General features: G+C 42.5%; 1 protein-coding gene across 6 annotated transcripts in view; it reads left to right on the top strand.

Annotated features, from left to right (window-relative positions):
* HTT (huntingtin) overlaps positions 1-20,005 on the top strand; it is a 209,688-nt gene that overhangs the window by 68,712 nt on the left and 120,971 nt on the right. For 4 of the 6 annotated variants that reach the window (XM_075930825.2, XM_075930826.2, XM_006128261.5 and 1 more), the window contains 4 exons: positions 1,837-1,983; positions 10,428-10,548; positions 11,317-11,462; positions 19,398-19,549. In XM_075930825.2, coding sequence (XP_075786940.2) covers positions 1,837-1,983; positions 10,428-10,548; positions 11,317-11,462; positions 19,398-19,549 — 566 coding nt within the window. The remainder of the gene's footprint in view (positions 1-1,836; positions 1,984-10,427; positions 10,549-11,316; positions 11,463-19,397; positions 19,550-20,005) is intronic. The other 2 variants (XM_075930827.2, XM_006128263.5) reach the window with 1 other exon arrangement.

The following is a 20,005-nucleotide window of genomic DNA, read 5'->3' on the forward strand; positions in this document are numbered from 1 at the left end:
CCAGACTTTTATGCAGTTGCCTGCATGTTGCCTTCCTTCTTGAAGGCATTCTGGATCGGCAACTTCCAGAACCTTCCAGTTCCCTCCCCCTGTCCCCAGGAGTTGCTGTCTCTTTGCAGGCTGGGGAACTGGGCTCTGCCAAGTTCAATGTTCTCTAGAGGCTGCAAACAGCTTTGCAGCCCATTTCTGTGAGGGCGGGGGGAAGGGAATTTTGCACGGGACATTAACTCTGTACAAATTGTGCATTGTGTAGTGGTGCAGAATTATTCCAGGAATGAGGTGTATTATCTCCATTACATGGATGAGGAAATTGAGACACCAAGAAGTTTGTGATTTATTCAGTAATATGGGGGGAGTTGGTGGTTAAGGTGTGACAGAAATCAGAAACTATACCTATTTTCAGTTTTATGAAAGGGATCGTACCTGCCAATCCTGTAGCAGATATGGCTCCTATAGTCAAGAATGGCATTTGGGAAGGAAGAAGTTTCCCCCATTTAAGACACAGGCAGAAAAAAAGTGTTTAGTGACACTAGCTTGTGTGTTATGCCACCAAATTACATATATCATGTCCACATCTGATTTGGTGGCATAGCACATAAGCTAGTGTCACTTAACACTGTTTTTGTACCTTGGTCTTAAATGGTGGGAAAGTTGCCAGAATAGTCAGTGGCAATGGAGAGGGCAGGGATTGGGGAAAGGATTGTTGTCAGAAGTTGAAGTGGTATTATATAACCCTGCAAAAGATTGATCTTCAAAATGCAGGATGAACAGTCAGGAAGTTTTGGTCAATGGGTTGGTTATCCTATTGACCAAAACTATATTTTCCAGTCCACCTACATTAACAAAGATTAACTGTTACCTCATATAATTTACACAAGAAATCTGACTCAACAGTCAGTTTTCAGTGCACTTCAACCTTTTTAACTTGATAAAGTTAGTCAGTTGATGCTCCAGTATTCATATGTCTCACTGAATTATTTTGAGTCAGAAGCTAAAGATCATCTTGGCATGCGTATCAACACTGGAAGTGGCATCCCCATCAGAGGGGGAAAGGCAGAAGAGGAAAAGTTTTGTTACTCAGCACCAGTTAGTGCTACATGTACTTTAAAATTACTTTGTTTCCAGAGCGAGTCTATTGTTATCTGGATTGGAATGCTAGTGGCCATAAGGGTACGTCTGTACCACATCCCTCTTTTAAAAGAGGGATGTAAATTAGACATATCGAAATTGCAAATGAAGCCGGTCGGGATTTGACTTTCCTGTGCTTTGTTTGCATAATCGCATCACGGCGTTCTTTCAAAAAACGCTACTTCGAAAGTGAAACTGCAGTCTAGATGCAGTTCTTTTAAAAATAAAAGCCTTTTTCGAAAATGTATAGGATCTTTCGAAAAATGCTTTTCTTTTCGAAAGAATCCTGTCTTGACCATGGTTTCACTTTTGAAATAGCGTTTTTTGAAAAAAATGTCATGATGCGATTATGCAGATGGAAGTGTGGGAAAGTGAAATCCCGGCTTCATTTGCCATTTCAATATGTCTAATTTACATCCCTCTTTCAAAAGAGGGATGTAGTCTAGACATAGCCTAAGAGGATTGTGAGGGGAAAGATAAAATTGGAAAAGGTGGTCTTCAAGTCTCCTATATGGATGTAAGTGGTTCCTTTGGGTTAAATATTTGAGAGTGAGAGTTTGAATTCAGAATAAGAATTTTAATTTAAAAAACCAGCATGGATTTACCCACAGTTTTCTTTAAATTGTTTGTTAAATCAGTTTTTGTGATACCCGTCTTTTTAAAGAAAGGATTTGCTTATCATTTTACCTGTTTTCTGTTTTATTTAAGGCTTGTTCCCAAGTTGTTTTATAATTGTGACCAAGGACAGGCTGATCCAGTAGTGGCAGTTGCAAGAGACCAAAGCAGTGTCTACTTGAAACTCCTAATGCATGAAACTCAGCCTCCATCTCACTTTGCAGTGAGCACTATCACCAGGTACAGTATTTGCAGTATTGCATTTGCCTTGCTCTAATTAAAGAAACGTTGGCAATGGATAAGTACCTAAATTCTGTCAAGTGCTTGCGTGTTGCCAGGAAGACTTACATGAATATTTAATTTTATCCACTGTGAAATTAGAAGATTAGGCTTGAAGAGACCTCAGGAGGTAATTAGTCCAATACTTCTGTGATGGGGTGTGGTCACAGATGACCCCTCGGAGGGTGCTGACACTACTACTGCCACTTGCCTTCCCTCCCTTTGGGGCTCCTTACCACTCGGTCCTGCTGAAAGTGGTGATTTTTTTTTTCAATGGTGCAGGATCTTTAGAGTCAGTCAGCATTTTGAAAAGTTGTCTTTTATGTATAGGAGCCTAAAATTAGGCATCTAAACTTAAAAGTTTTGGTCTGCTGCAGTGATTAAAAAATTCTTGCCTTTGCTCCTAACTGATTAGAATGATTAAAAGTTGATATTAGAAATTTAATTACCCTTTTGTCATTTGTGGTGTTTACATTTTGCAATTCATTTAGCTTGGACTGTGAAATTAGATGGATCTGTTTATAGTTATTGATCTTCTAGTGTTCATCAACAAGCATAATGCTGTTGTGGTTTGAATTTTAACACTAAACAGAAATCATGAAGTAAATTGTTGTACATTAAAATTTAAAAAATTCTATTTGTATTATTGTAGGTTTCATAAAACTTTAAAAATATATTATGGCCTAAATGTACTTGGTCACCCTATCTCAAAACACAAGAAAATAAGAGATCCAGAGATGGATGATGAAAATGATTAAACATATGAACAAATGAAGAGAGTGAAAAGGCTGGGAATGTTTAGCTCTCAAGAGACAAATAAGAGGCAGTATTGCAGATATTTTAATAAAAGGAATGACATAAGACAGGGGTGGCAAACCCGAGGCTGGTGAGCCGCATGCGTCTTGTGGGGGGAAAAAAAAATTGCGGCTCCTGACGGAACCGGAACAGAACCTGCAACTGCTCAGGTCAGCCGCTCTCATGGCCGGGCTGCTGTGAGTTGCACGCGTGGTCATGGCTTGCGCCATTCTGCTCATGGCCCCCAGCACGCTGTTTCATATCCTGCATGTGCAGGCCGGGTCGCACACTGTGTCCCAGACTGCACGGGCTAGCAGCCAGCCACTGAGTGCAGGCAATGGCTCTGGGACCCGGGCATAAGGTTGAGGGGGAGATGCTTGGCTTTGGAGAAGGGAAAGGGTGGAGGATCGGGGATGGAGCGGGGTTGCGCATGGTGTCCTGATGCGGCAGAGTGGCTCTGGCTCCAGGACCCAAGCATAAGGTTGGGGGAGAGGGGGATTGGGTTACAGCAGGGAGGGGAGGTGTTGGGGAAGGGTAAGGGAAAGGGGATTGGGTTGCACATGGCATCCTGGCCAGCTCATGCTCAACGCTGGCCGCTCAGTGCACGTGCCCCAGCACCTAGAGGGAGACGTACGGCTATAGCAGCAGCTCCGGGACCCAAGAATTTGGTTAGAGTGGGAGGAGGGGGATTGAGTTGCGGGGTGTGTGTGCCTGGCTTTGGGGAATGGGAAGGGGAGGAGAGGGAGATTGGGTTAAGGGTGTGTTTGCCTGGCTTACGGGAAGGGGAAGAGAGGGGGGATTAGGTTGGGGGTGTGTGTGTGTGTGCGTGTGGCGCCTGGCTTTGGGGAAGGAGAGGGAGACTGGGTTAGCGCAGGCTGCTCTTCCCCTCCCCATAACAGCTGGCACGCTTCCTGAAATGCTGGATCTGTCGCACCACTGGGGATTTTTCCCCTAGCTGCCTACCTGCACAGGAGGGGAGGGAGTAGGAATCCTGGAACTGCATGCGAGCTCCAACTTCTCAGGAAGCTTGTGGCTGTCATGGGGAGCGTGCGTTTTCTGAGAAGTTGGAGCTGGCACGCAGTCCTGGGAGACACACTCACACTCACATCCCCCCCTCCCCCCCGCCGTTTGCGCAGGCAGCAGGGTTGAAGGAAGTCCCTGGCGGAGTGACACACCAGGTATTTCAGGAAGCACACCGGCTCTTTAGGGGAGGGGAAGAGCAGCCCACATGCTTCCTGAGACCCACGATCCCCAGCACAGTTGGGGCCACATTAGTGAGGCTTGGCGGGTTTTGGAGTAGTTGTTTTTTTTTGCATTTCACTTGTGTGGCCCCGACTGACTTTTCTGTGGGTCAGTGACCACTGACCCAAAATAGATTCTCCACCCCTCTCATAAATAAAGACAATGCTGAAACATTTTGTGTTTGACATAATATTTTATTTAAAAATGAAGCCTGGCCAACAAGCCCCCATCTGGCCGCAACATTGTAACACTCCTTCAGACACACCCCCGACCCCAGATCTGAGCCTATCCTACACTGGAACCCCCTGTCCTGAGCCTCTCACATCCCCAAAGTCCTGCACCCCCACATCCTCAGTCTTGTCACAACACTCCTGCACCATCTACACACTGCAAATCTGTGTCCTGAGTCCATCATACTCCCAGCCTCCCTGCCCATAGCCCCTCATGCACCTCAGCCCAAACTCCTGCACCCTCACAGCCACAAGCCTGCAACTTGCTCAGCACCCCAACCTTCCACCTGACCCCAACACTCTCCAGCCTGAAGCCCCCTCCTTGAGCCAGCATCCTTTTCTCTACTTCCTCCTGCACCCAGATTCCCTCCCAGAGTTTGCACCTCTCACTCCTTCCCAGTGCTTTTTTTGTGAGCCACAGTGGCAGTGGAGAATGGCAGCATGAAGAGCTGGGGCAAAGTTGTCAAGGTGCCCCTACCCCCAGCCGGTGGCCAGGATAGCGAGTGGTCTGAGAGCCCTAATACACCCAAGTCTTTGACTGCTAGGATGAAGGTCCCTTTGCAGCGGGCAGCCAGGGAGGCTGACGGGTGCCCCAAGAGTCTGCCCCGTGGAGGCGACACGACTCGAGACTTAGCTCTTACTGCGTTTACCCCGACCGGCTCTGATTCTTTTAATTGTGTCTGGTTCTGTTAGAGCAACAGAAGGAGTCAGGTTAAAACTTAAACAGTTACAAGTTTATTAGAGAAACTTATAATCATACGGTTACAATGTCTATTGCTCTACTTCTTAACTGCTAGCAAATACAGGTCTTAAGAGGTTACAAAGGAAGGAGGGAAAACAAAACACCAAAATAATGGTACCAAAATGACAACTTAGCCTTATAGAGCTCTAATGCTATATGTGCACAATGACCAAAGAAAAGGACACAAACAGGTACAATTTTTACTCCCTTCTGCATCTCTCAATTCCAGCGTGTCAGGCCACAATTGGTCACTCAATTCCTTGGAAAGATGAATGTGAGGCTGGGTGTCCCCATGTGGACCTCGGGAGTCCATCACGTAGCCTGACCAGCAGGCAGCTGATGAATTGATACTCAAAATGAGTGTGCTGCTGGGCCCATCTGTATACCCGTAGGGTCACGTATTCTTTCTTATCTAAGGTGCCAAATTGTGCTGGTTCGTCTTTGTGATGCCAGTTCTTACAAGGGAGTTGTGAACATAATTTACACTTGTGAGAGAGAACTAAATTGGGAGTACTGGACATTCTTTAATCAGCGGGAGATTCCTCTCCCGAGATGGTTGTGTGATTGTATCAATATCTGTGCTAGCCAAGGGCAGTTTCTGCAGCCTCTTGGTCAACGACTGGCTTGATGGCCCTCTTACCTATGTTTACAGTTGTCCAGGGTCACGATGAGCCAGCATATCCGGGCCTTCTGTCAAGGCATCAAAGACTATGCTGATTTTATTGCTCTCTGTGCCCTGTGTGCTTCTGAGGCATCTTAGTGGGCAAGCAAGATGGATGTGGCAGGGTAGGATGTGGCAGGCTACATTCCACCCCCCCGATATGACACACCACGTCCCGGGGTACAAGTTGGTGGTGATGCCAGCTCCTCTTGCCCTCGTTGGAGGAATCTGAAAGTACCCAATGGCCTGATTAGAGAGTTCAGGATCGAGGAATTGGCTAGGATCTCTTTCTAGTGCTGTATACCGAATTTGCGCAGAAGAGATAGCTACATTAACCAGGCGTTTTACAATGCACAATGTTATACAAAAGGTAATTACAACAATCAAAACAACTAAAATACTGGTTATGATAGAGTGTAGGAAAGGAGTTAAGGAGAATCCTAACTGTTGGGCCAACCAATTTAGCCATGAGTTTTTTCCATCCTTAGTTACGGCATGTAACACTTTAACTGCATCTTTTATGGCAGACACGTCTTGTTCTTACCCCATGCTGTCTGTTGCCACTTCCCTTGCCTCCCCCCAGAGTTAATTTGAGGATTTCGGTAGTCGCTGTCATCGAACCATACTGGTTCCCATTGAAAGATGTTGCTCTTGTTCCACCAGTCGTTTGGGCTGAGAGGGACAAACTCAATTCCCAGTCGGGTAGAGGAGTTAAGCAGGGTGCACATCCAGCAATTTGTGGCTCCGGCAGGGCCGCAAAGATCTGGGGAAAAGTTAACCGAAAAAAAAAAAGCAGCCATGGGATAGTGTACCAGCACCTATTTTCCCCCAGCGTGGGGTTTTTTAATTATTATTATTTTTTTTTCTGCTCAACAACTTTGCCCCGGCTCTTCACACTGTCTCTGCTGCTATTATGACTCTTCATCTGGAATGGGTTGGACATCTTTGACATAAGATAATCAGGCGCACCAAACTTCACATTTGCTGTTTAATCTAGCTGCATTTGGACACTCGACAGTGAAAGAAAATAAATTTATAACAGAATTCTTTTTAATACAAAACTAGTCTGTGAAGCTCATTGGTCCATGGTAGTGGTATTTTATGTTAATGAACCCAACCATAAGTAAATTAGCATATGTTTTAAAATGGAGAGAAACTCATGCTTCAAAGGGTAATTCAACTATCAGCTGATAAGATTAGGAAGAAACTTTATCTATTGGGAGGATGGTTATATCCTAATTGCCACAGTAGGTTTTTTAGTAGTGTATTTTTTTTTTTTGTGAAGCATCAGGCTCTGACAAAATACTTATATGTGCATCACTGATCTTTCTTTCTTTTTTTTTAACCTGTTCATATCTTACAAGTCATTCCTCTTTTTCTGTCTATTATTATTAAAATAACTTGAGTACCTCTCTTGCTTCTTGCATTGAAAACAAAATCTTTATGTTATGGAATAGTAGAAAAGTGATATGTATACTAATCTAATGGAAAAGTTTTTCCTTCTTGAAACTGTTGCGTGTGCATTATATCTCTTTTCTGTTTAGTCTTTAAGTGATATTTCCTTCTATGTTCAAGTTAACTAAATCCCATTAAATTAAACATTCAGTGATGAAAGATGCAAAATGTGCTTTATGAAGGAGCATTCTTTTGTTTGTATACAATTATGTTAGGCTGATTAAAGCATGATAATATGCTTAAAAGATCTATAAAATGGAATTTGAGTGATTCTTTGGTTTCCCATAGCGATTCTACTGTAGGGCTACATCTAGACTGGCCACATAAGACGGAATAGGCATGCAAAGCAGGCAAGTCAGAATAGGGAAATCCGCGGGGGATTTAAATATCCCCTGTGGGATTTAAATAAACATGGCCGCCGCTTTTTTTCCCGGCTTGGGGAAAAGCCGGAAAAGAGCGTCTAGACTGGCGCGATCCTCCGGAATAAAGCCCTTTACCGGAGGATCTCTTATTCCTACTTGCAAGGTTGAAACTGATCTTATTCTTGCAAGTAGGAATAAGAGATCCTCCGGAAAAGGGCTTTATTCCGGAGGATCGCGCCAGTCTAGACACTCTTTTCCGGCTTTTCCCCAAGCCGGAAAAAAAGCGGCGGCCATGTTTATTTAAATCCCGTGGGGGATATTTAAATCCCCCGCGGATTTCCCTATTCTGACTTGCCTGCTTTGCATGCCTATTCTATCTTATGTGGCCAGTCTAGACGTAGCCTAGGTGTATAGGCACTGTAGGCCTTTGCAAATAGGTCAGATTTTTTTTTTTCCTCAGCACTCTGTCATGGTAGCTTTACTGTCCTGTCACGAACTAGTGTGTGCAAGTGTAAGAGCAAGATTGTCCCGGATCCCCTCCCCTTTCTTCTTAATGCTAGTGATGGTTGTCAGAGCAATATCAAATTGGTTTTATTCAAATGCATCCATTATTCATCCTATATAGTTGTGGCCAATTGTTAGTTTCTCAAGTGAATTACTGTTAGGTTTCTGTTTTTTGTGGTGTTGGGGTAATTTTTTTAATTTCAATACGGGGCTTGGTACTGGAACGATGCCTTACGCCCCACGGTTCAAGTCTCATGGGACATGCTCAAAGTCTGTGCCTGTCAGTGATCCTCATCTGACCTGCCTGAAGTGTTAGGGTGGGCATATGTTAGTAATACATTTCACACCTGCAAGCGCTTTAAACCATATTCAAAGGATGGAGCAGCAAGGTGTAAGTGTTTGCTTATAGAAGTAGTGCTTCAAACTCTCATATGACATAGCATGAAGAGAGTACCCCAAATACTATTTCATCCGTATTTTTAGCACCATGGTCCTAATCCTTAGTACAGAAGATGAGACCAAGACTTTCCTTGGGTTCAGCATTTTGTTCTTCCATGTTGGTATTGAGACGAGATAGGAGCAACGACTCAACTAAGCTTGTAGCAGAGAGCCCCACCCCAGGAGCCTTACCTGTTAAGAAAGGTTCAGTGTCTCTGGACCCTTAACAGGTCCATTAGGGCTGTTCCCTGAAAAGCGTTTGAGGAGCCAGCAGTCAGTCTCATCTACCTCAGAGACATATGCAGCTTTTGTATGGATTTTCATCAGCACTGAAAGCCATCCATTTGCTTCCTGGACCCACAACTCAACTCTCACTGAGATCCCCCATTACTGCTATGTACTCCTCCTTTTCAAATCAGTTTTATCAAGAGACAAGCTTCTCTTTCTTTCATTGGTATTGCTATTTCAAGGTTCAGGTTACCTCTTTCTGGTAGAATCAGCATCATTGTCTCCCTAGTGTAAAGCTTCTGACTATTTGGACTCAAAAGTGCAATCCTCTTTACCCCAAATTGGGACGCAGCACATTTATGTTCTTTCACAGTCATTAGAGCCATGATCATTGAAGCAACCCAAACATTGGCCTTCTAAGGGGCAAAGACCTAGATAAGGATGGTCCAAGTCCATGCCAGTGGCCACTCTGGGCTCTGTGGGGTATCGCTCTTTGAGTCAGGATCTCCTCTCAACCATTTAGTCAATTGTGAGGGAGTGCATCAGATGCAAAGGCACTTGGAACTTCATTACTCAATACCTGATTTTGAAATGGGTACCAGGCCCTAAGAGCATCTCTCACCAGTACAGGCAGTCCCCGGGTTACGTACAAGATAGGGACTGTAGGTTTGTTCTTAAGTTGAATCTGTATGTAAGTCGGAACTGGCGTCAGCTGCTGCTGAAACTGATCAGTTTCAACCGCGGCTGAATCTGGACGCCAGTTCTGACTTACATACAGATTCAACTTAAGAAACCCAGGCGTCCCCAAGTCAGCTGGTGCTGAAACTGATCAGCGGCTGATTCCAGGAAGCCTGGGGCAGAGCAACTCTGCCTCGGGCTTCCTGTAGTCAGCTGCTGGTCAGTTTCAGCAGCGGCTGACTTGGGGACGCCTGGGGCAGAGCAGCTGGGGTGCTGCTGGGTTGGTCCGGAGCGGCACTGTGGGACCAACCCGGCAGCCCCCAGCTGCTCCACCCCAGAGGTAGGCAAGAAAAGCCTGGTCTCCGGGGGGGGGGGGGGCACTAGCTGCACCCCCCTCCCCCCCCAAGCAGACCAGGGAGACGGGGGTGGTGGGACCGCCCAAGTCCTCCACGGCTTTGCTCGGTCTCCCTGGTCTGCTGACCTGGGAGACGCGGAGCAAAGCCGCAGAGCACACGGGCAGTGGGACAGTCCAGGCGTACCGCGGCTGTCCCAGTGCTGGCGTGCTCCGCGGCTTTGCTCCCCATCTCCCTGGTCTGCTGGTCAGACCAGGAAGACGGGGAGCAAAGCCGCGGAGCACGCCCGCAGGGGACAGCTCAAGCGCGCCCAGGCTGTCCCATTGCGGGCGTGCTCCAAGGCTTTGCTCCCCGTCTCCCTGCAGACCAGGGAGACGGGGAGCAGCTTTTCTCGTCCCGGAAGACGGGGGCGGCGGACGACGACGCATCTGGGTGTCCCACCGCTCCCGTCCTCCGGGGCAAGAAAAGCCCCGTTTGTAACTGCGGATGACATTAAAGTTTTACATCTTAAAATTTAATTCTACAAAGATAGTTGGGATTTAGAATATGGATAAGATTATGCATTGCTATTTGACTGGTACAGTTTGTTAATATCTAGTCAGTGTTATGTGCAGTTTATCTTCTCAACCAGCATTCATGTTTAATTTTACATATTTTTAACAAGATACAATTTGACTTGTATATGCACATATTTTAGTTTTATTTTGTTTGATTCAGAATCTACAGAGGTTACAACATGGTGCAAAGTCCAGCGGATGTCACTATGGAAAACAACATTTCTAGGGTTATCTCAGCAGTTTCCCATGCATTAACAACATCAACTACAAGAGCACTTACTGTGAGTATTTTAATAATCTATAAATAACATATAATTTTAATAAAATAGGGATCAGTAAATACATTCAGTACTTTCTTGCTATATGTGTTACCTCCACAGGGTTACCTGGGACCTCTGGAGCGTAGTGTAGGAGCCTCTACAGCTTGAGCTATAAAGCCAGCTGGAGCTCCCTTGTTCTAATCTCTCACTGTGAGTGGTCTAAGTGCCACTATCTGGGACAGTGAACCACACTAAGGCTACGTCTAGACTGGCCCCTTCTTTGGAAGAGGCATGCTGATTTCTAAGTTTGGAATAGGGAAATCCGCGGGGGATATTTAAATATCCCCCGCGGGATTTAAATAAACATGGCTGCCGCTTTTTTCCGGCTTGAGGAAAAGCCGGAAAAGTGTGTCCAGACTTGCAAGTAGGAATAAGAGATCCTCCGGAAAAGGGCTTTATTCCGGAGGATCTTGCCAGTCTGGACGCTCTTTTCCGGCTTTTCCCCAAGCAGGAAAAAAAGCGGCGGCCATGTTTATTTAAATCCCGTGCGGGATATTTAAATCCCCCGCGGATTTCCCTATTCCAAACTTAAAAATTAGCATGCCTCTTCCGAAGAAGGGGCCAGTCTAGACGAAGCCTACGTGTGTGGGTTACATATGCATATGCCTCTGTACTGTCATACAGCGGTAATGAAGAAATGTTAATGATGGCGTTTGGAAATTCAATGTATTTTGCTCCTAACCCCTATACTGTTAACTGTAATGTAATATCTTCCTTAATTTCTTTCAGTTTGGCTGCTGTGAAGCTTTGTGTCTTCTCTCTACAACATTTCCCGTGTGCACGTGGACTGTAGGATGGCACTGTGGGTATGTTTCTTCATCCAGTATACAAGCTTCTAGAATTCATATTTACAAAAACAGAGGACACTCATTCAGGTATCCAAAGCCCTGCTTTAATTATTTGCTGTTAAGCGTCACTTAGCAGTTGTTTAAAGATTTCATACAGATAGGCCTAATATTATTAGGCTCATAACAGGTTAGCATTGAATCAAGTAATAGATTTTCCATCATTTTAAATAATACAGTCCATATTCTGTGGTATTTGTAATTGTTCAAATAAATGGAGAAAATCAATGTTTATCTAGGAAATGGATAAAATATTGTGGTAGCAGAGGGGAAGGGGAAGTATTTTTTTTCAAGCTTCAGAAGGAATGTTATAAAATCTGCAGTGTTAAATAAAAACAAGTAGAGCAAAAGTCAGCTTTTTTTGTCTGAATTTTTCACATCATCTATACTTTATATCTGTATTGTAGGTGTTGGGCAATGGAAACTAGTGTGTAACTGTTGTTATAACAAGGATTTGCAGATGCCTCCCAGTTGCTTTTGTTGGGTAGATAAGTCTGCAAGACTTCATGGCAACAGCAAATGGAACCACTAGTGAAGTGCATAACCTTCCACTTACGTGGCTAATATGATTTTGAAAGACCCAAGATATTGTCTGTCGTGAGAAGAGATCTTTTACTTAAAGTAACTGTAGCCTTGTTAAATGCTAGTGTTTGATTCTCTTCTTTGGATACCATTGTATGTATTGCTGCCTGTCCATTAGGGTTGTAAAAATGCATTTAAAAATGTAACTGTGTTGTGTAACTGCTGAAAATCAACTTAAGTAAGCTTTATACTGCAGAGCTTGCAGCGAAGCCTGCCCAAGAGTAGGGTCAGCAGGGGCTGCTGCCAGTCTTGCCCCTGGGAGGAGGCTCTGCTGCGGCAGCAAAAGCGGCTTCCCAGGAACAAGGCCAGCAAGGGGAGCCATCATATAACCTGTAGCTGGGGGATGGCTGGGGGGTTGCTGATCCTGCCACTGACAGGTGCTGTTCGAGTGGACCCTGCAAGGCTGGAGCAACCCCCTGGCCAGGGCAGGTGGGGAGCTGCCCTGGCCCTACTAGCTAATTGGAACCAGTAAGCATCACCTGTTAACTATTAATATTGTAGCTGATTTTACATGTTGCGTGGTTGTGCATCTGTGGTGTTTGTGGGATTTTTTTTTGCTTTGGTCACAGTTTGTAGGACGTTGTGTGTATGTGTTCTGCTGCATCAGCTGTTTTCACTTAACCAAATATATAGTACAAACTCCCTGCTATCATCTGTGTGGACTTGCCAAATTGTTTGTTTTACTAGTTTCTGATGCTCCTCCCCCCCTTAAAATAGGCTTCTGTTCAAGTCCTTGAAGTTCGCATTTGTTTGGATGCTGGTTTCTCTCCCTATTTCCACATGTACAGAATTACACTCTCGTGTGCTTTCTCATATTTTCTACTTCAGCAGTTTTGGTTTTTTCTGATGGCTGAATCGCAAGGGAGAATCTTTACCTTAATTTCATTACTTGTGGTAAAATTATAAAAGCTTGCTGCTTCTCTGGTGGCTTGAAGTTGTGATGTGAAGCGTACCATCTAACAGTTTGTCTTTTTTGTTCATCATCTTGCCCTTTCTTTTGTGAAGCTGCTGCAATTAGCAGTGCATAAAGGAAAGCTATGTCTCTTTGAGCTATAATCATCTCATTTTACATGGGAAATAGCCATAGACCTGATCAGTAATTGACTAGCAGGTAGGGCTGTCACTTGACCATGTTAACGCCTGCAGTTAACACAGGACAGGATTAACGCATTAATCCTTTTAATGTGTTAATGCTGTGCTGCCCCTTTGAAGTGCTGTTTTGACACTTTAAAGGGGAAGTGCATTAGGAGCCTGGGATCATTTCAAAGGGGCTTTGCAATGCTGAGCCGGGGATCAGCTGGAGTCCTCAGCTGATCCCAGGCTCCTAATACGCTACCCCTTCCAGCTGCCATCACAGCACTTCAAAAGGCCAACGCTGCATGAAACCCGGGGTCAGCTGGGGACTCCAGCTGATCCTGGGTTCCCTCAGTGCTGCCCCATGGAAATGTGGTACTGTCCCTTGGAAATGCCGGGGCAGTTTTTCCAAGGGGCAGCGCCACATGGAGCCGGGGTCAGCTAGGGACTCTAGCTGGTCCTGAGCTCCTGCAGTGCTGCCCCTTTGAAACACTCCCTCTGCATTTCGAACTGGCTGTGGTACTGAGCCTGGGATCAACTGAGGACTCCAGCTGATCCTGGGCTTCCACAGCGCTGCCCCTTTGAAACACTGCTGCAGCATGCACTATTAATCAATACATTTTTTAATTGCTTGACTAGCAGGATAAAAACTCATAGGTTTAAAAATAATTAAATTTTTGATTGTTTTAATTGGATTATTTAAATTTAAATTATATTTTTTCTTTAAAAATAAATCTGTTTCAAATGAAATCTGAATTTATTGCAAAATTTGTGATGGTCTAAACTTGTAAATGTGAAGCATATTTTGATAGAAGTTTGTTATTCAAAGCACTTAAAATTTAATAAATTGCTCTAATTCCAGTTACCATCGTAATGCAGGTTGACAAAAAAGAACAAAAGGTTAATATCTAATAAAGAAGCAAAATATAATTCGTCACTTTCTCTTATACTAAAATATATATAGCTTATATTAAGCTATATGATGGCTTAAAATATTGTTATATAATTCTTCAATAACTGTATATAGCTATAGTCTACACTTCTAGTTAGCAAAAAAAAATTACCAAATCTAGTTTAATGGCTTTATTTAGTTATAAATTAACATGTTTGACTGGTTATGTTAACCAATAAGAATGTACCTTGCCTTAGAAAATGACTGAAGTACAAATGAAAATGCTGATTAAATTCAGGCTTTCCACTTGGTGATTAAAATCATGGTTTTGTTCACTAATCCTCTGTTGGAAGATCACAAAGAATAAAAAATGTATGGAAAAAAACCCTTCTTTTAAAAAAGACAATCTTTCTAAAAGCACACCAAAAGACTAAAAAATAATAAAGTGCACCAAAAAAGTCAAAAATAAAGTCTTAAGCTAGCAATTTAGGAGAAAGATTGGATGGCTAAGTATGGTTCAAGCTAGCTGCTGTTAGCCATCCAATCAACAGCAGCTAGCTTGAACCATACTTAGCCATCCAATCTTTCTCCTAAATTGCTAGCTTAAAACTTTATTTTTGACTTTTTTGGTGCACTTTATTATTTTTTAGTCTTTTGGTGTGCTTTTAGAAAGATTGTCTTTTTTAAAAGTTTTTTTTATTTTATTTTTGTCTTTTTAGTCTTAAGTCTAATGTGTTTCAAGTAATAAAAACTCCAAGGTTCATTTTGATATGCTTATATATTTTGAGGTAGACTTTTTTACATAATCTTTTTTGCACTAGGTATTTACATTTGTAATTATAAACAGTTGTGTTTAAGGCAAGGATCAAGTAATTGAGGTGATCGATCAATGGTTTTGTTGACTAAAAGGAGGAAGGCTTCAAAGACACTGTAATTCTTCTAAGGTGTCTTTATGACCAACATTGTTGCCCATTAATTTATTTGGATCGATTTTGTCGATCTCTACACCGTCTAAAGAACGTACTTGACTGAATGCCACAAATGGTTGAGCTGGCACAAATTATTGAGAGCTGAAGGTCACAACTGCTTTATGCATCGTAGTCCCTTGTAGTTTGTGGACGGTGACTTCATAAGCATGGATGATTGGAAGCATTTGCTGCACCACCAAGCTTTATCCAAAATTCGCTTGAAATTGACATGTAATTGACTCAATGTGCTTTCTGACATCGCCTTCGAATTCAATTTAAACTTTACGGATATCGGTTTCGTGAATTTGGTTGTGTGGAAGTAGGGCCATATTATATTGGTGATGGTGCCAATTTTGCCTTTGATCAAGCAGTTTGCTTGGTCAACACTGTACGGAAGCACAGTAAGAGGCACCCAGATGTATTACAGTTCTCTTTAGAGTGCCTGCTGTTCGATTGATCTTTGTTGGGATAGCTCAATAAAGGTTAGGCACTCGTCTTTTCTGCTCAACGAGGGTATCTTGTGCTATGATTATGAACATTTGGAGGTTCGTATTGTCTAAACTGCACAAGACTTGATTATTGTGGTCATGTACCATTTTACAAGTCAGCATGATTCTCAAAACTTTTCTGGGTGAAAAGTCCCCTTGTTGTTCGCTTTCCTCACATTTACGTAGTAAAATATGTAGTTCTCATGTAAGTTTTCCTCTCAAAGATTATTTAAAATTTCGATAAATGTTGTATCCCCTCACTGTCACATGTTTTCAGTCAATTCACAAAAGCTAAAGAGGCGCCAGAGATGCACAGCGGGTCTTATTGAAACAGGTTGCTTATAAATGGGACTGGCTGATATTGGTGGAAGTTGAAGGAGATCACTGAAGAGCAAGATGTTCAAGCCTGCAAAAAGTTCATCAACATTAAGTTGGCTTAAACTTGACTGACAATCGGTATACACTAGCCACTCATATGATATAATAGAAACTTCATCAATGATAACAAATCTCACATTATGCCATTGGCGTCACATATGTTGAAGGTAATCTGCAGACAAGGGTGTGAAAGAGAGCATGTGGAGGTCTTTTTGAATGGGCACCATGAGCATTGAGTGCAGTATGAGCATTGAGGGCACCATGAGCATTGGCCGTTGACCAGTAGCGCAGCTTACTCCAGTGGGAGCTGCCGCTTTGATGAAAATCCCAGCAGGTTCTACTGGTCAGTAAAGATAACAAATCAGCTCAATCGCAGCTTGAATAGAAATGTCCTGCCATTGTGGTGCCTCCAGTGACGAACAACCGGAGAGGTGGTGGTGCTGGATTTTGATCTGTGGCTGATAGCTCACGCTGAATGTGGAATATAATGTAGTTGAACAGTTATCTCTGAGATTCATTCGAGATCTTCCACTTTCTAAATCTTCATTGGGCATGTTAAAGTTCGATTCTTCCACCTCAATCAACTGGATTTCATCTGGATTTCGATTCTGTTGAGATTCGCCGTCCTCTATCTGCATGAAAGTCTTAATTTGATCGATGGCAGCTTCGATTTCTTGTTTAAATTGCTAGAGTTCTTCGATGTTACTGTTCCTCAATCACAAAAAGTCTTGATTGGCAATAAAGGCTTACTTGGCAGTTCCATGTTCTTCCAAAAGCTCGGATTCCTTTAGAAAAGGTTTGTGAAGAACCAGCAAGTTATTGAAGTAGCTTTCTTTGTCTCTTATGTATGAAAAGTGAAGGGTGCGTATAATGTCTGGTCTTGTCCAAATATTTATTTTTGATCCATCTTTCAAGGTAAGCAAACGTGTGGGTACGTTCCCAGTCAAATCAAACTTTCATGAAGCCTCTGGAACTCGTCCCAGTCAAATCGAACTTTCCAGAAGCCCTTCTAACCCTTGCAATTCAAATACAATCTACACCCATGTGTTTGTATACGTATGTGCATGTGTGTGTGAAAGTTGAAAATTCCGTGACTGACAGATGGACAATAATGATGGCCGTTTAATCGAGAGATTGCCTAATAAAAATAGAATACTGTAGAAAGTGGGGTTGATTTTATTAAATAACTCATGTCTTTCTCTGAATCAAGTGTATCTGCCTGTGGTTTGTTAAAGGTCTATTAGTAGGTCCAAATTCAAGCTGCTTATTCTCATTTTCCAGGTTCTTTGTTTTTAGCCTCTTGTACTCCTTCTCAGCTTTAGTCTCTCCAAATATTTTCTTTGCCCATATTGTCTAATTTCTCCATTTTCCTATCTGTTTTTCATTCTATCCATAAATTTGAAATTGCTTGTCCACCATGCCTCCATTCTTTTTCATTAAATTTCTCCTCTGCTCCTTTTAGGGAGGCCTGCCAACTTTCGTATATAAATTCTACAAATAACATGTTCAAATAAAAACCATCTTCAAGATGCAAGCAGTACTCCTACATGATAGGAAATCAGGCATGGGCAATAATTTTTTGCCAGGGGCCATTTCAGGAATTTTTGAAGTGGTCCCAGGTCGCACCAGGAGGGGCAGGTCCAGGATACTTCCCTGCTTTCCTACCCACAAACCATAATTGGCCTGGGGGCGGGGGAGCAGCAGGGCTTCCATGGGCTGGATCAAACTGCTTGATGGGCCAGATGCAGCCCGCGGAGGCCCTTTTGCCCACCCCTGTTGTAGATCATATTGTCTTTTTGTTTTTCCTCTCTGCCCAAGCCCTTCATTTGGTGGTGTTTCTGTTGTTGACATGTTGTGTGATGGTACTATAATTAAATAGCGGAAGCCTTGGCCTCTTGTAATCTTTGATCCCATTGTACTAGCCGTGTAGTATGTAGGTAATTCCCTGTGGCTTTTCTGTTTCCTGTGGCATTATTTACATCCTCTACTGAAATGTTGTGGTTGTATACACTGTTCAAGACCTGTTTCATTCCACCTTTATACTTGGCAACATTCTAGCTATCATGAAATTATTTCATATATGATTCTTGTATATGTAGGCATACACATAGATGGTAGGATAAATGTTGAAATACTTTTCAATTGTGTAGAATGAAAAAATCTGTACTAGTAGTGGAACTCTCAATCTGAAGAGTAATTACTTTCTGTGTAAATGATTTAAATGTTAGAAGATGAGTTCTCTTTTGATTAAACTAATGGTTCTCAACTAGGAATCTGAAGGGGCCATGAACCGGTTTTAGGGTGCCTGTCAAGCACGGCTGCCATTAGATTTGGTGGTGCCTAGGGCAGAAAGCCAAAATACTGCCACATCGGGCAGAAGCCTGGGTACCTGAGGTCTGTCACCTGGGGCTAGGGCTGAAATCAAAGCCTGAAGAACTTAGCTTCATGTGGGGCTTTTGACAGTTGCCATGCTTGTTATCCTCAACACTGGTCTGGCTTACATGCAGAAAAGCAGTTGTGGCACAAGTGGGCCGTGGAGTGTTTATAAGATGTTGTGGAGAGGAGGAATGCTTTGCCCTGAATTTGGCCCTACCTATTTGGAAGTTCTTGAACTGAATAAATTTGAACTTCCTATAAGTCATTTTTGCAAAGAAACTTTAATTTTTTAGAAAATGAAGTGGAAATGTAGGGGACAAGTTCCATATCTTTGAAAAGATTTGTCTGCATCTCATAAAACTCTTAATATTTCTTTTGGCTAGTCTGTGCTTTTGAAACTTGAAGCATGTAGAGACCTTTTTGATAAAATTATAGTATGGCAAAATCAGGTTTCCAAGAGAACATTTTCACATCTTAACTGGTGTTCCTCAATAAGTCTAGAACTATGGGCTCATCTAGACTACACAGAATGATTGAAAGAGGATATGCAAATTCTGTGTGAATTTGCATATCTTCTTCCGATCGCACTTTTGAAAGTGCAAGTAGTTTAGACGCAGCTTTTTTGGTGAACCGCCCCTTGTCGAAAAGCTGCGTAAACATCATTTTGCATATCCTCTTTCGACCATTCCGCGTAGTCTAGATGAGCCCTAAGAGAAACAATGTCTGTACTGTTTGAGCTTTAGTTTTTGAAACATTTAAATTCATATCTTTGTCCATTGCTATTCTTAATATGTGCCTATTCCTAAACAATGTTACATTATCTATTTGTGAGCATTTTAATTCCATAGTTAATATCAGACCATTGTTTTGTGTTATATCTTTCCTTAATATTGAAATACTCATAAGCAAATCATTATTTAATTGTCCACCAATAGGTTCCCTAAGTAGTTATGATGATCACTGTGTTAGCAAAGCACTCTAATTCTTTAATAGATTCGCAGCAGCTTGCATGTTAATCTTTGCTGAAACTATTGTTTTGCGGGCTGAAGTCAAGATACTAAAGGTGATTTAGTTGTACAGATAGATGAGTTTCTAATAAATAAGAAATTAGATGTAAAAATGTTAAAATCATTTATCTCACTTTTAGTTTCCATGAGACTTAAAATTTGTCTAAAATGTTTGACAATTTTCATAATTAAACTTTCAGTGTTTCCCAGCTGAATCCTTCAGAAGAATCTCAGAAGAGCTGTACTATTGGAATGGCTGGTATGGTTTTATCCCTTCTTTCAACTGCCTGGTTCCCACTGGATCTTTCTGCACACCAAGATGCTTTAATTTTGATTGGAAACTTGCTTGCAGGTAGACAACAATTTTGGGCTTTTTCATTGTGATAATTTCCATTATGTAGTCAGAAAGCCCTATCTCTGTTTCACTGTAGGCAGTAAATATTCGCAAGCTTCAGAGCTTAAGAATTGCAGAAGAGGGTGGGAAGTTGTAACTGGGGTTGTGCATTGTTTTTCTTTATTTGGCTGGGCATCTAATGTTCATGCATGATAGTTATCTAGATATGTGAGCCTTCTCAAATATATTAAAATGTATAGGCTTTTCCTATATAACCCGGTAAGCATATTGTTCTTCTTCCTAATACCACTTTACAACATTCTACTAGCTGAGGAGTTATGCCTCTTAGATTTGAATTGGATAAAGGAGTCGTTAACACAAGGCACAATGATCTCTCTTAACAACAGGCCATTAGGTCACTAGTTAACACGTGGCTTTACCTAATTCTAGGCCTTTTATGTGGTACTTGTACAT

The sequence above is a fragment of the Pelodiscus sinensis genome, chromosome 4 (assembly GCF_052426305.1).
Source record: "Pelodiscus sinensis isolate ZL-2025 chromosome 4, ASM5242630v1, whole genome shotgun sequence".
Lineage (NCBI taxonomy): Eukaryota > Metazoa > Chordata > Testudines > Trionychidae > Pelodiscus > Pelodiscus sinensis.